Source organism: Arachis hypogaea, chromosome 8 (genome assembly GCF_003086295.3).
Source record: "Arachis hypogaea cultivar Tifrunner chromosome 8, arahy.Tifrunner.gnm2.J5K5, whole genome shotgun sequence".
Taxonomy (NCBI): Eukaryota; Viridiplantae; Streptophyta; class Magnoliopsida; order Fabales; family Fabaceae; genus Arachis; species Arachis hypogaea.
In genome coordinates, this window is record NC_092043.1 from 10,018,215 (window position 1) to 10,033,164 (window position 14,950).

Consider the following 14,950-nt stretch of genomic DNA (forward strand, 5'->3'; position numbering starts at 1 on the left):
ATTAAATTTTTTGTTTATCTTTTTAATTTGTATAGATTTAATAAAATTTATAGTTAAATAAAATGTAATTGATTTAAAAATGAGAAACTTTGAAATTAAAATAAATTGAATATAAGTGAAAAGAAAGAATGCTATATGTATTATAATTTGTGCATTAATTGAAGAGAATTACTCCAGCTTAGTGGTAGAAACATGCTTCTTTTATCCTAGAGGAAGGGGTTTAAACCCCATCGGAAGCATTTTGGAAATTTTTCCAAAAATCATCACAAGCTGACACACTTGGTAGCGCTGGAGGGTTTAGAGCACGGTGGAATTGCATATTGCTGGTCTATTATACATTCACCTTCAACATTGACCGAGCGGCTAGGACCGGTCCGGTTTACACCGGTTCATACTGGGTTTGACCGGTTCGTACCGGTTTTCTACCTTAAACAGTCGCAAACTTGGACCGAATCGGTATTAGATTTGGTTTACCAGTTTTCTGGTCGAATCGACTGGTCCGGTGTGGTTTTGACAACTATGGCTAATATGTTCAATAGACACTTAAACATTTTAAAATTTAAACTCTTTTATTTAACAATTTAAAATATTAGACTACTAACACATTGTCACAAAATAACTCAAATTGTATTTTAAATCTATTTTCACAATTTGTGACAAATATTTATAGTCACCAAATTGGATATCTTCAAAAAAGATATTTTATATTTAAGTGATTTAGTAAAAAGAGTAACAAGTGTCTTCTCAACACCTTTCCAAAAAAAATTTCTAATAATAGATCAAAATTGCCTTAACTTCTAACAAAGTCGGAATCTAGGGCTGTCAAACGAGTAAGCTTGGCAGCCTAAGCCCGTAAGCCCATTTTGTACGCGGGTCCTAATTTTCAGCCTAAACCATTATAGCCAACCCGACAGCCTGTTTCACCTTTTATTTTTTTTAAAAAATATTTTGACAAAAAATATAATTTTTATCAAAAAAATCTTAAATGAACCGCGTTTTATTAGTTTATTGTTCGAATTTTCGAGTCAAACCAAGGAAGATATTATCTAAAAATGCTTTTCTTTTTTCAAAAAAAAAACCAAAAATATAAATGAGTCACCCTTTAACCTATCTTTTTTCAGTCTTTTAATCCAAAATTTAAATAGAATTAATTTTAGAGACAAAATCCACCCGTTTAAATGAGTAAACGGGTTGCTCTAATAGACATGACCGATTTTAACAGCTCGATCAAAATATGAATACCAAATAATCTCTAACTTTATTTTCCTTCTTGACCAATTTTAACAGTTCGATCAAACTATGAATACCAAATAATCTCTAACTTTATTTTCCTTCTTCATATATATGTGAACATATAATGTTTTATTGTAACAAATTTTGTTTGAGTACTATTTAGAGATCCATTCTTAACTTATTCAAATATCTGTAAAAAATATTAACAATATACACAATAATTATAAGTGTACAGACCCGTTTTCATTAGATTACTGTCGAAGCATAAGAAACCTCATGCATTTTGAACTTTATAACTTTCTTGAAGTACTAATGAAACTGTACTTATCTCTCTCGGAATTAAGAGGATTTTAACCTTAGTTGCAATCCCATATGTTAAATCTTTTTAAGGTCTTACAACATAATTCTTTTTTGATAATTTAAAAATACCTTGAGAATTATTTCAATATATTCGAATTTCTAATACAAAAGAGGAATGTTACTAATATACAAAATTAGCAAAAATATAATAACTCTCATTTAACTAGTATATTATCATAAACCACATTTATCTCAAAAAATCATATGAGATAATAATTTGATGAAATATAAATTATTAATGATAGATTTTTTTTAATCTACAAATAGAACTTTTTAACTTGTAATCTATATACTTATTTGTATCTTATGACACAAATTTTTCTGTCAATTATCTCGTCAATATTGCTATTGAAAAATAATTCCTTATATCCATCTACTGTAATTAAGATCTAATATGCAATCAATGTCATTTAAGATCTCTATATTATCCATTTGGTCCATTTGATTTTAAATACCAATAATTTAATACTTCCAGATAATTAATGAAATGAGCTTAAATGTCCTTTTTTATGCAATTAAACTTTTCATTCATAACATCAACACATAATATCCCATATAAAATGAGATAACTTTTTTTACTGATATGCCAAATGACATTTGTTCTTGAGGTATTGAATTTGTCTTTAGGATAATCTATTGATTATCTTTTCTCTAAAACTCAATATCCTCAAAAAATTATCAATTTTCTATCTCCAAAAAATAGAGTTAATACTCAATTTGGTCATTGAAATTTAAAGTCAGATTCAATTTAACTTTTAAAATTTCAATGGACTTAAATTAGATTCTGAAATTTATAATCGTAACACACATTAATTCTTGAGATAATTTTCGTTTACGATGTGTTGATTTGATACATTAAGTTGTTATAATTTGAATTTGTCACACAGGTTTTATATGATAAAGATTTATTAGAGCTCTAAGAGCTTGATTGTTGTTCTAGAGCCATAAAATTTTCAAATTAAACTTGTTATTATTGTCTTTACGAAGATATTGTGAAGCCAATCAAGTTTTTAGGAGGTCTAGTAGATCTTAGTCACATGAAATTTAGCTGAAGAGTCCAAATCATAGTAAGTTAACTTGCAAAATCAACACATTATTTATGAAAATTAGCTTAAGAACTAACATAAATTATTATTGTAAATTTTGAGGCCGAATTAAGACAATTATAATTTTAGAGATCAAATTAAATATTAACCCTTAAAAGAAGATTTAATGTTGCCCAAAATGATGCAAAATTATACAAAAATTCGAAATTTTATAAACAATATAACTGCAATTTTTAATGTTGTTTTAAGAGTGATTCTAATATTAAAATATGAGTAGTTATAATTAATTTAAATGAAATAGAACCAAAGTATCATAAAAAAGACCAATAGTTAAAGTAAATTTAGGATTATTTCAAAAACAAAAATACTTGTACTAAAATATATATTTAAATTTATCAATAAAACAAAATTTATCTATTTCTAATTGAACAAAAATAATTTAATTTGTCAAAATAAAAACAGGAACCAAATTATTATAAAAATATATATACTTTATTTTCTTTCCAAATTCAAATAACATAACTCTTTAATAATAATAATATAATAATAATAATAAGAACTTATTATCTCAACTTCCACTAACTTGGCATTGCCCAAAAATATGAACAACATCATTTGACATTCTACAATTTTATAAAATTTTTTATAGACAACTTATATAAATAAAAGAGCTAAAATCTATTCATTAAATATTTATCTGCATTAAAACTAGATAAACTTTTCTATCAAAATAAACTAGAGATGTGTCATTCTTTATACATTAAGAATGATATTTAGCACAATTTCTCTTTATATGATTTGAAAACTTACAAACTTGTTACTAATTTACAAAATAAATGGATATTATAATATAAACTGTTACTAATTCTTTTATATAACAAAAACCAAATGCTTATTTAATACAAAATTAATAAGCAAAATAATAAGACACAATATATAATAACCATATAATATTATAATATTGTGTGTTCTTATTATTCATAAATATATTCACATAAAAATTTTTCTAATTTTACTGTATAACAAAATTGTATTCACAATAAACCTTAAAAGTCGAATCAAATTCCAAAAAAAAATTCTTATTAATAAACAAAATTTGAAAAATCCTTATTAATATATTGAACCCAAAAAAAATAGTCTATATACTACTAAACTAACTTTTTTAATTAAAAAAATTTCTTACATCTGTTAGAAACAAGAGAGAAATCTGAGAAAAGTATTTTATATATTATTCAGGTTGATCAAAAGTACAATGTACAAGGGGTATATATAGGTGCCAGAAGAATCAAAGTAATAAAAGTATAGAATCCTATAATTAATATACAGATATGCTATATAAATATAAACGATACTAACTTATCTAAAATGATTCTAATGATTCTCTAACATCCCCCCTCAAACTCAAGTGGGAGCTAAGGATACCATCTTGAGTTTGGATAACAAAGTCCAGAAACGAGTCGGGTGATGAGCTTTTGTGAAGATATCAGCAGTCTGATCTAGTGTTCCAACAGTAATGAGACAAACAGCATCAATAAGGATACGTTGCCGAACAAAGTGACAATCAATCTCAATGTGTTTGGTGTGTTCATGAAAGACATCATTATGGGCAATCTGATAGCACTGCAGTTGTCACAAAAAATATTAGTAGGGGACGACTGAGGAGCACCCAAATCTTTGAGAAGCCAACGAATCGAGATAACCTCAGCAGTAGTGTCAGCGAGGGCACGGTACTCAGCCTCCGTGCTTGATCGAGCAGTGAACATTTGCTTCTTAGCACGCCAAGAAATGAGGGCATCGCCAAGAAACAAACAGTAACCAGTAGTAGAACGAAGATCAATGGGATCACCAACCCAATCAGCATCGAAATATGCCTGAAGGGACAAAGAGAAATGGGAAGAAAAATAAAGGCCATGAAATAGAGTGCCTTTGATATAGTGAAGAATGCGAAGAACTGCCGCATAGTGAGTAGTATGAGGAGCTGACAAGAACTGACTAAGTACATGAACTTGATAGGCGATGTCTGGTCGGGTGACAGTTAAGTAGACGAGTCCTCCAACTAGTTGTCGATAGAGAGTAGGATTATCCAAAACAGTGCCATCCATAGGAGTAAATCAAACATTAGGCTCAAGAGGGGTAGACTCAATGCGACTATCTGTAATTCTGGCTCGAGCAAGAAGATCTGAAGCATATTTAGCTTGAGAGAGATAGATGCCATCATCGATGGATATGACTTCTAGACCAAGAAAGTAGTTGAGAGAACCAAGATCTTTCATCTCAAAAGTACGCTGAAGGGACGCCTTGAGATCAGAGATACCATCAGCATCATCTCCAGTAATGATCATGTCATCAACATATAGAAGTAGAAAAATAACTCCACGTTTATTTTTACGAATAAAGAGAGTATTCTCATGAGGACTGCAAGTGAAACCAAGACTACACATGGTAGTGCTGAACTTGTCAAACCATTCACGAGAAGCTTGCTTAAGCCCATAGAGTGCTTTGTGAAGGAGACAAACTTTGCCAGAAGGATAAGAATAACCCGGAGGGGGTTTCATATAGACCTTCTGTTTTAAATCTCCATTAAGAAATGCATTCTTCACATCCATCTGACTGAAAGACCTTTTTTTTACCGCAGCAATGGCAACAAGAGCTCGAACAGATGTGAGACAAGCAACAGGAGTAAAAGTCTCTTCATAGTCAATACCATACTCTTGTGTACAACCCTGAGCAACCAATCGTGCCTTATAATGGTCAATAGAACCATCAGAGTGAGTCTTAATCTTTTATACCCATCTGCTTCCCACAACTTCCTGATTAGAAGGAGAATCAACCAAATCCTAAGTGTGTGCTTTTTCAAGTGCCTATATTTCTCTGAATGATTTAGGTTCATGTTGATGAAGAATAGTAGAAAAACAATGATAATCAAGAAGATGAGGAGGTGGATTTCTCACCCTGGAACAGCGAGTGGAAGGAGGAGGCATGACGGTAGGAGTATGAGCGTTGTTCGGTCCGGAATCATCGGGAGATGGAGAAGGTAGAAGAATAGGATGCTGTAGAGGGTGACTCGAGATAGAACCTATAGAATCACTAGGAAAAAGATCAACATTGAGGTTAGTGAAAAAAGGTGACTGAGTAGGACGAATAGACTCAAAGGAGGAGAACCGAGAAAATATATGATGCTCCCAGAAGACAACATAATGAGATATACGAATAGGTTTAGAGAGAGGATCCCAACAACGATAACCCTTGTGTTCAGTGCCATAACCAAGAAAATAACACATACAAACCCGAGGTTCAAGTTTACTATGTTCATGAGGCTGAAGAAGAACAAAACAGACACAACCAAAAACTCGAAGAGAACTATAATCTGGGAAGGTACGATAAAGACGCTCAAAGGGAGTAACATTACCAAGAACAGAAAAAGGGAGTCTATTGATAACATGAACATCAGTAAGAACAGCTTCACCCCAAGTACACTCAGGACACGAAGAAGAAAGAAGCATTGCACGTACATAGTCAAGAATGTGACGGTGTTTACGTTCAGCTCGGTCATTTTGTTGAGACGTACCAGGGTAAGAAAACTCAGACAAGGTACCATGTTCTACAAGAAAGGTTAAGAGTTTGAAATCACGGTATCCATAGCATTATCACGGTAAAAAACCTTAATGACCTTGGAAAACTGGGGTTTAATCATAGTGGCAAAGTTAATATAAATTTGAGATAACTCATGGCGATTGGTCATCAAATAAACCCAAGTAAAGCGTGAATAATCATCAATGAAGACAACAAAGTATTGAGCTCCTCCCATAAAAGTGGTGGGAGTGGGACCCCAAATATCAGAGTAAATGTGATCAAAAGGAGAGCAAGCAAGAGAGAAATTATTGTGAAAAGATAAAATAGGTTGTTTGACAGTTTAACAAGAAATGCAATCAAAAGATTCATTAGGAACCTGACCCAAGACACCTTGAGACATAAGAGGACGCAATTTTCCTAAGGAGCTGTGGGCAATACGTTGATGCCATAAGTGAAGGGTAGATGGAAAAGAAGCAGCACAGAGATTTGGTACAGGAGGAATATGAAGATTCTCGACTTCAAACAACCTTCCAACCTTACCTCCAGTCCCGATGACTTGTCCCGTCCGACGATCCTGTACACAACAACCAGAGATATAAAAAGTGACATCAAAACCCAGATCAACAAGTTGACCAACAGAAATAAGATTAAAGTTTAAGTTGGGAATAAAATAAGTATTAGGAAGATTAAGAGTCGACTGGGAGATAGAACCCTTGTGTGTTGTGTGCAAGAGGGAACCATTAGCAGTATTGACAGAAGGTCCATTTGTAGTGGTAGACAGAGACGAGAAGAGATTATGCAATGGAGACATGTGATTAAAGCATCTTGAGTCAAAAAACCATTTAGAATTACCAGAGGAGTCAAAGAGCAGCAGGGGTATTACCAGAAAGGGAGAGAAGGCGCTGAAGAAGAGACGCAATATCAGATAGAGAGACAGAAGACGGGTTGAGAGGATCAGATGTGGTAGATTCAAGAGTAGCATCAACAGCAGAAGCAGGCTCAAGACATGGTGGGCGAGTAGGACAAGTAGTAATCAAATATCTCGAGAGCTTGCAGTAATAGCAGAATAGTTGTGAACAATGGTAGCTAATATGACCTTTCTGGTGGCATGTGCGACATTCAACAGAGGGACAAATAGAGAAGAGGTGCCTAAAACGGTTATAATTTTGACAGAATTCATCATTTCTGTGTGTGGTAGTAAAAACAGCTGACTTTTCCATAAGAGCAGATACAAAAATCACGGAGAGGAGAGAAAAACTGCAACTTGGGGGCCAAAAAGAGAAAACGGAGGGCAAAATCAGAAAGAGCTCACAAAAAAATCTTATGAAGGGTCCCACTGTGTGCCACGTCAGTGCCACATCAGCAAAAAGGGAGACACGTGGCGGCTTCGGACTGGAGGGAGGAGACACACTGGCACTGAGCTGGAACGCAGGTCGGAGCTACGAGTCGGATCAGGGTGCACGCGGACGGGTCGCTGGGAGAGCTGCAGCGCGACACGTGGAGGCCTGTGGAGGGTGCGATGTGCGCAAAGATCCAACGGCTGCTGAAGCGTCTGGAAATAGCGACAATGGGTGCGGCCAGCGAGGTTTCGACAGTGTGTGGAGGCGCGTGCAAAGGTTTCAGACGGCGTGGCGGAGCTCGTTGGAAAGCTTGCAACGAGGAGAAGGCGAGGGTGGCGGCGGTGACGAACCAAGGTGTCAGAAAAAAGTCAAAAACTGAGGACAAAGTACTACCGGTGAAACGAGATAAAAGAGCTAGAAACCAATTGTTTCTGGAAAAAAAAAATTTTAAGCTCTTGATACCATGTTAGAAACAAGAGAGAAATCTGAGAAAAGTGTTTTGTATATTATTCAGGTTGATCAAAAGTACAATGTACAATAGGTATATATAGGTTCCAGAAGAATCAAAATAATAAAAACATAAAATCATATAATTAATATACATATATACTATATAAATATAAACGATACTAATTGATTTAAAATGATTCTAATGATTCTCTAATGATTCTCTAACAACATCAATAAACGAATATAAATATTGATAGAATCATTTAAATCTCAGAAACTTTTTTTAATCCAAATGTGAATAAAAGTAGAAAAAGAAGATTATCGTTTTAATCCCAAAAGAACAATCAAAATAATAAAAAATTATCTCTTTTAATGATTTAATTATAAAAGGTTCTGATACCACTTGTTAAAATTCTTTGATTTGTTAACCCCAAGATCATTTACGATAAATCATTAAGAAAAATATATGAGAACAGAATCATACCTAAATTTGTGAACATTATTGAGTGAATTTGACTCCAGAGTTCTTTGATCTTCCTTAAGCAAAATCTATCAAATCCTTCTTTTTAAGTTAAATAGCAACTTTCTGATAGAAGTAGAACAAAGGTTGAAGATAATTTTGATATATAGGGACTAAAATTTTGAAACTTTATTTATACATGACGGTTAGTTCTCGTTAAATCTTAAAGGCCTAAGTAAAATATAATATTTTATTTTATTTTTATTTAACCCCAAAATAAAAGTAATAATGACTTATTTCATTTATCATTTATAACAATAAATGAGATCACCTATATAAGTCATATAATATGAAATAGTTGATTTGATTATCACCCATAAATAGATTATGAAATTATAATTTTTTAATAAAACTAAGATAGCATTTGTTTAGTGTCTATGTCTACTAGAGTTTAGAGAGAGATACATGGACACAATGACACATGTTCATCGCTTATTTAGGCTGCGTTTGTTTTGTGTATCCTTATAACATAGACACACGAATATAAACACTAAAAATATAGGCACAACACAAGCCACAATTTTTTTTAACCTATTTGGTATACAAGTACAAGACAGAACACACAAATCACAATCTTGTTAAAATATCAATATTATCCTTATTACAAATTATTATTAGTACTATCATTTCATAGCTACTATCTCAAGTTCTCAATAACCGAACCCCTATTATTAACAATCAACCACCATTAATAATCTAAACTAAATAACTAATTTAATCTAACAAATATCACCAAAAAATAGTTCAATCCAACAAAATCATTGTAACAAAATAAAACTAAAATTAAAATAAATAAAAATTAAAATATAAAAAAAACCAAAAGACAAGAAAGAGGAGTAGATGTGAAGAAAGATGATGACACAGATAAAAGACAGAGAAAGACAGATTTGCAAATTAAAAAGTAGGCGGAGGCAGATTAAAAAATAGAAAGAAAGAACCATGTGCGAATCTAGAAACACGTTAATAAAATGTAAAGTAGAAATAAGAGATAACGGTGAAGAACAAAAAAAAAAGAGGAAGGAGAAAAGGGAGGAAGGAAGGAAGGGAGGAAGAAATGATAACAATAATCTGGGTAGAAGAAAGGGAGGAGAAGGAGTGGTGGCCTGGTGACATGAAAGGATGATGAGAGACGGTAATGATTTGGGTGGAAGAAAAGAAAAAAAAGAGGTGGCAATAGGCTGGTGGCAGGAAAGAAGGAGAGGCAGCGATGGTCTAATGGCAGAAGAAGGAGAGACGGTGGTGGACGGGTAACAAGAAAGAAAAACGGACGGCAGTGACCTAAGTAGCAAGAAAAAAAATGAGAGATTAAACTAACTATATTTTATATGTGAAAAAGAGGAAAGGAGAGGGAGAATGGTGAAGGATTTGAAGGATAGTTTAGGTTTATAAATGTAAAATAAATGTATAATTGAAAAATAAATTTTAAAAATGTCTTAATATTAATATTCCACCCCTCAGTATTATATATAAATTTTGTGTCTTTGTATACTTTTATGTCTTTCCATATTTATTAAAATTTTGTGTCTCACTAACCAAACAGTGAACGTGCTGTATTTATGTTTTGGATTGACACACCCGCCAACAAAACACACGCTTACGTTGTGTTTGTTTAAGGGGAAATAGGGGGAATTGAAAATGAACGGAAAGAAAAAGGAAGGAATTGTTCAATTTTACTTGTTTGGGAATGAAAGAAAATATAAAGGGAAAATAACAACAGTAACAAACAGTGACAGGGACCCACCAAAATCTTTTCTCTCCAAGTAAGGCGAGAAAATGGAAAGAAAATTCATTTCACTACATCATTTTCAAACCCTACCCTTTCGAAGCTCTGAAGACTCTTCTTCAACCTACTCAGCTGTGCATGCTACACCCACTTCCAACACTATCAACTAGTGCAAGTTACTAACGTCCATTCCTCCACCACTTCTCAATCATTTTTTGGTCACGGCATCTTCCATCTACCGGTCAAATCTGGTAAGTTTTCCATTTTACTCTTGTTTTACCTTTCATTATTTATTGGCTTCATAGATCTGTGGGTTTCAACTTTAACTTTTTAGTATAGGAACAAAGATTACATTTTAGTTTGAATTACGAGTTTGTTAATTTTCATGCCTATAAACTGTTTGATAAAATGTTCCAGTGAAAACATGCAAAGGTATTGACTTCTAACTTAATCAGAGTTGAAAAAAATTAATGTGTGTATATACTATAGATAAGTTTTTTATGGTGCTCTTATTTTTCATTTGATGCTATATGTTGATGGATTTGTGTTTGTGATTTAATCTGGAAGTATCTGTACAGGGATTATAGTTTGGTTAGATTTATTACTTTGTTAATTTACATGTATGTAAACTGCTTGATCAAATGCTCCAATGAAAAAATGTTTATTCATACTTTGTTAACTTTTATGTCTATAAACTGCCTGACAAAATGCTCCAATCAATAATTGAATATGTTTAAATTTTCGTTCATACAATTATTATTATTTGGGAGCTCAATTATTAAAAATGATACGAATTAACAACTTACCTTTCACTGCAAAGTAAACTTGTTCCACCGCACTTATTCACAAATTTGCTCCATAATCTACACTTTTATAACTATTCAGCTAATTTATTTCCTTCTACACAAAATTCATAACTAATTCTCACATGGATAGGTGTTGAAGTTGATTAAGATAATTTTTTTTAATCTAAAAAGGACAACTAAAAAAACATTAAGCAATTTTAAAGGATTTGATCAAGTTAATTTATGATATAACATATAACAAATTAATTACTATCTTCACGTAAGTAGTCTATATATGTAAAAAAAATATCTTCCTTCGTGATGACTATGAAAAAGTCCATTACTTTATCTGTTTCAAGTTCAACAAATAACTTTGGAAAGTTGCAAGGCACTTTGCATATGCCGTCTCTGATCAAATTCAAGTTTAGCTTAGATTTTTCTGCTTGTTATCTTTCAATTGGTTGAGATTCTTTTACACTTAATTATATTCGAGGTCATATATATTAATACTAGTTATTTAACTGCATTGCTTGTACTTTACATATGATGCTATCTTTTTTTGTTTTTGTTGGCGCTGTAAATCTACGATATGTACATTTGAAACTACAAAGTGCTTGTTAAATGGATAAGGCTGATCATGAAGAAAGTTTTTTCGTCCCCAATATGGAAGACATCTTTAATTGTGAATTCCCACTAAACCTTTCCTTTAAGTTCGGGGTCGATAATCAGGAAAATATGTTAACCCTTGAAAACCAACAACATATATTAACAGTTTTGAGGGAGGATTGGAAAAGACGACAGAAATTATGCACCATTACACTGATATGTTATATCGTGCACATGTTATATTTATTGAGATTTATGTCTACGCGGGTTGACAAATCCATCTCCCATAAATTGGTTGGGCGAGAACAAATTCGAGCTACTTTAATGCAACAGTTAAGAGAAACTCATAGGTGTCGTGACATCCTACGCATGGGCCCTGATGCATTTCTTCAATTGTGTGAGAAATTAAGAGCAACACATCAAGTGAGGGATACAAAACATGTTACAGTAGAGGAGCAAGTTGCTAGGTTCTTGTATATAATAGCTCATAATGTGAAAACTAGAACCGTTTCTTTTTTCTACCACCGGTCTGGAGAAACTGTTAGCCGCCACTTCCATGCTGTGTTACGGGCAATTATTTTACTAGAAGATGAATTTCTTCGACAACCATCTGCATCCATTGTTTCTCCGGCGATCCTTCACAATCATAGATTTTATCCTTATTTCAAGGTATTGACATGTACAATTACATGAATAAATAACTTTGATTGATATATACAATTTCATGTTACTTTATTAAATAATGGACTATTATTTAGGACTGTATTGGAGCTATAGATGGAACACATTTTCGTGTCAAAGTACCCATAGCGGATCAACCTAAATTTCGAGGAAGAAAAGACTGGCCGACACAGAATGTATTAGCTGCATGTGATTTTGATATGAAGTTCACTTATGTATTAACGGGTTGGGAAGGAACAGCATCTGACTCAAAAGTTCTTAAGAATGCATTATCAGGGATGATAATCTTAAACTTCCACGAGGTTAGCATGTACATAAAACTATATTGTCTCATTAGTAGGTAAATATTAGTAGTTTGTGTGTTTATAGTAAATTATTCAATTTTAATGATGGATTCTGTAGGAAAATTTTACCTTGGGGATGCTGGATTTATGCTGAAGTATGGATTAATTACCCCATACCGAAGTGTAAGGTATCACCTAAAAGAGTATGCAAGACGTGGCCCAGAAAATGAAAAAGAACTATTTAATCTTCGTCATGCTTCATTGAGAAATGTTATCGAAAGGTCATTTGGAGTTTTAAAGAAAAGATTTGCAATAATCACAAGTGGCACTGAACCACATTATGACTTTGAGACTATGACTGAAATTGTGCTAGCTTGTTGCATATTACATAACTTTTTAATGGGTGTAGATCCTGATCCACATCTCATAGCTCAAGTTTACCGAGAACTACAAGAAAATAATCCAGAAGAGGATGAAGTAGTTCGACATGAACAAGATGAAGACTATAGGCGGGGGGCCATATTAAGGGATGAAATAGCTGCTCAAATGTGGGCTGACTATCAACTAGGACTCTGATCACTCATTTACAAAATTTTGCGAATAACGTTATTAGTTGTATTATCTATGCGCTGAGTTGATTTTATAACTATGATTTGTTATTATTGAATTCATATTACCTCTTGAAGTGTTATCATATTCTGTTTGAGGACTTTGGTGTGCACAAGTTGAATCACTTTGTCATATGTTGTACTTATGGAGTGTATTGAATCTTTATTTGTTGAATAATTGATAAGATAGTTTACAAATACTTTGATTTAAGATTATGGATGTTATTTCTATCCACTTGTTTTGTAGATTGAGAAGTGTTAATGGCAAAGAGAGCATTATGCCAAGGTGAGGCCACTAGTCGGGATACTCTAAGATGGACCGACGAAATGGATACAACCTTCATTGATGCTTTGATTGAAGAAAGCCGCAAAGGTAATAGAGTGGATGGTACATTTACTACAATGGCATATGACAACATACTTTCACTTTTGAGATGTATCTATGGTAACCATATCCACAAAGAGAATCTTAAGAATAGACTCAAGACTTTAAAGGATCATTTTGGAGTTTGTTATGATAATTTTCATGGGCTTAGTGGATTTTCCTGGAATCCAATTACAAAGATGTTTGAGGCTGAAGCTGAAGTCTGGGAAGAATTGATTAAGGTATACTTTATGCATTTACTCTCTTTTTGGGTATTAAATGTCACTAGTAATTATTGAAGAAGTATCTCAAAAATATATCTTTACATATAGGCACAGTCATAGTAAATATTCTTCTATTTGATTCAGGCAAAACCAGAAGTGAAAAAGTGGATGCGGACTCCAATCAAACACTATGATAAACTATTTGAGATATATGGTACAGACAAGGCAATAGGAAAACATGCTGAAAGTGCCAAAGAAAAAGTGAAAAGGTGGGAAAAGAGCAAAGAAAAAATTAACTTGAACGATGATGAAAGTTTCTTAAATATGGAAGAGGAGTGGAATGAGGATCCAATTACTCCTCATGCTACTAGTTTTACAATGGGTCATAGTCCTGAAATTGGTTTATCTAACCAATCAACTGGCTCTCAAGGAACATCATCAAGAGGTATTAAACGCAAAACAACCATGAGTGATAAATTAGAATCAGAAATGGAAACAATGAGTAAAGGCATTCAAGCATTGACTGACATGATGAAAGATGGGAATCATTTTTATGAGAGATTAATTAATATTGCTGAAAAGCAAGTGTTAACAGCTGAAGAACAAGTGCAGGTAGCTAAGGAGCAAGTTCAAATTGCAAAACAACAAGTGCGAATAGCTGAAAGGGGTCTTGTGATTCTTGAGCAAAGTAGGCCTCGCATTTACTCTGAAAATGACGTGTGGAATGAGTTAGAGAATTTAGGTGTGATGCCAGAATTGCGCATGAGGTGTTACCGATTTTTATGCAGAAAAGATAGAGTTAAGAGGAAATTTTTTGGTGTTCCGGCTGACGTACGTCTTGCCACATTGTACGAATTGATGAAAGAAGCAGGTGCACTCTAGGAACAATATTCCTAGTAACGTGGCTAATATTTTGAGAATGGAACAAAAAAAACTTTAACATCAAGATACATAAAGTATCTTCATATTTTGTGGGTAACATATCTATGATTTAATTAAGGCTTATAATCATAATATCTCATGTCTTTGTATTTTGTGACGCTCATAACTATAACTATTGTTGACTATGTTATTAGTAATGAGTTAGTCAAAAAAGTCAATGCTATGTAATGACTTGATGAAACAGTCCATGTATTAAATTTGTTAGTTTCAT

General features: G+C 32.9%; 1 protein-coding gene across 3 annotated transcripts; it reads left to right on the forward strand.

The window, feature by feature from the left end:
* Nucleotides 1-10,142: 10,142 nt before the first annotated feature.
* On the forward strand, nt 10,143-14,713 carry LOC112704982 (uncharacterized). Of its 3 annotated transcripts, XM_072200084.1 has the most exons (4): nt 10,148-10,496; nt 11,642-12,305; nt 12,395-12,619; nt 12,720-13,247. In XM_072200084.1, the coding sequence occupies exons 2-4, from the start codon at nt 11,652-11,654 to the stop codon at nt 12,753-12,755; spliced, it is 915 nt and encodes a 304-aa protein (XP_072056185.1). In that variant the 5' UTR covers nt 10,148-10,496; nt 11,642-11,651; the 3' UTR covers nt 12,756-13,247. The 3 variants fall into 3 exon arrangements, with proteins under 3 accessions (XP_025611630.1, XP_072056185.1, XP_029144135.1); XM_025755845.3 differs by lacking the exons at nt 11,642-12,305; nt 12,395-12,619; nt 12,720-13,247 and adding exons at nt 13,457-13,815; nt 13,942-14,713 and having other exon boundaries at nt 10,143-10,496; XM_029288302.2 differs by lacking the exon at nt 10,148-10,496 and having other exon boundaries at nt 11,567-12,305.
* The last annotated feature ends 237 nt before the right edge of the window (nt 14,714-14,950 follow it).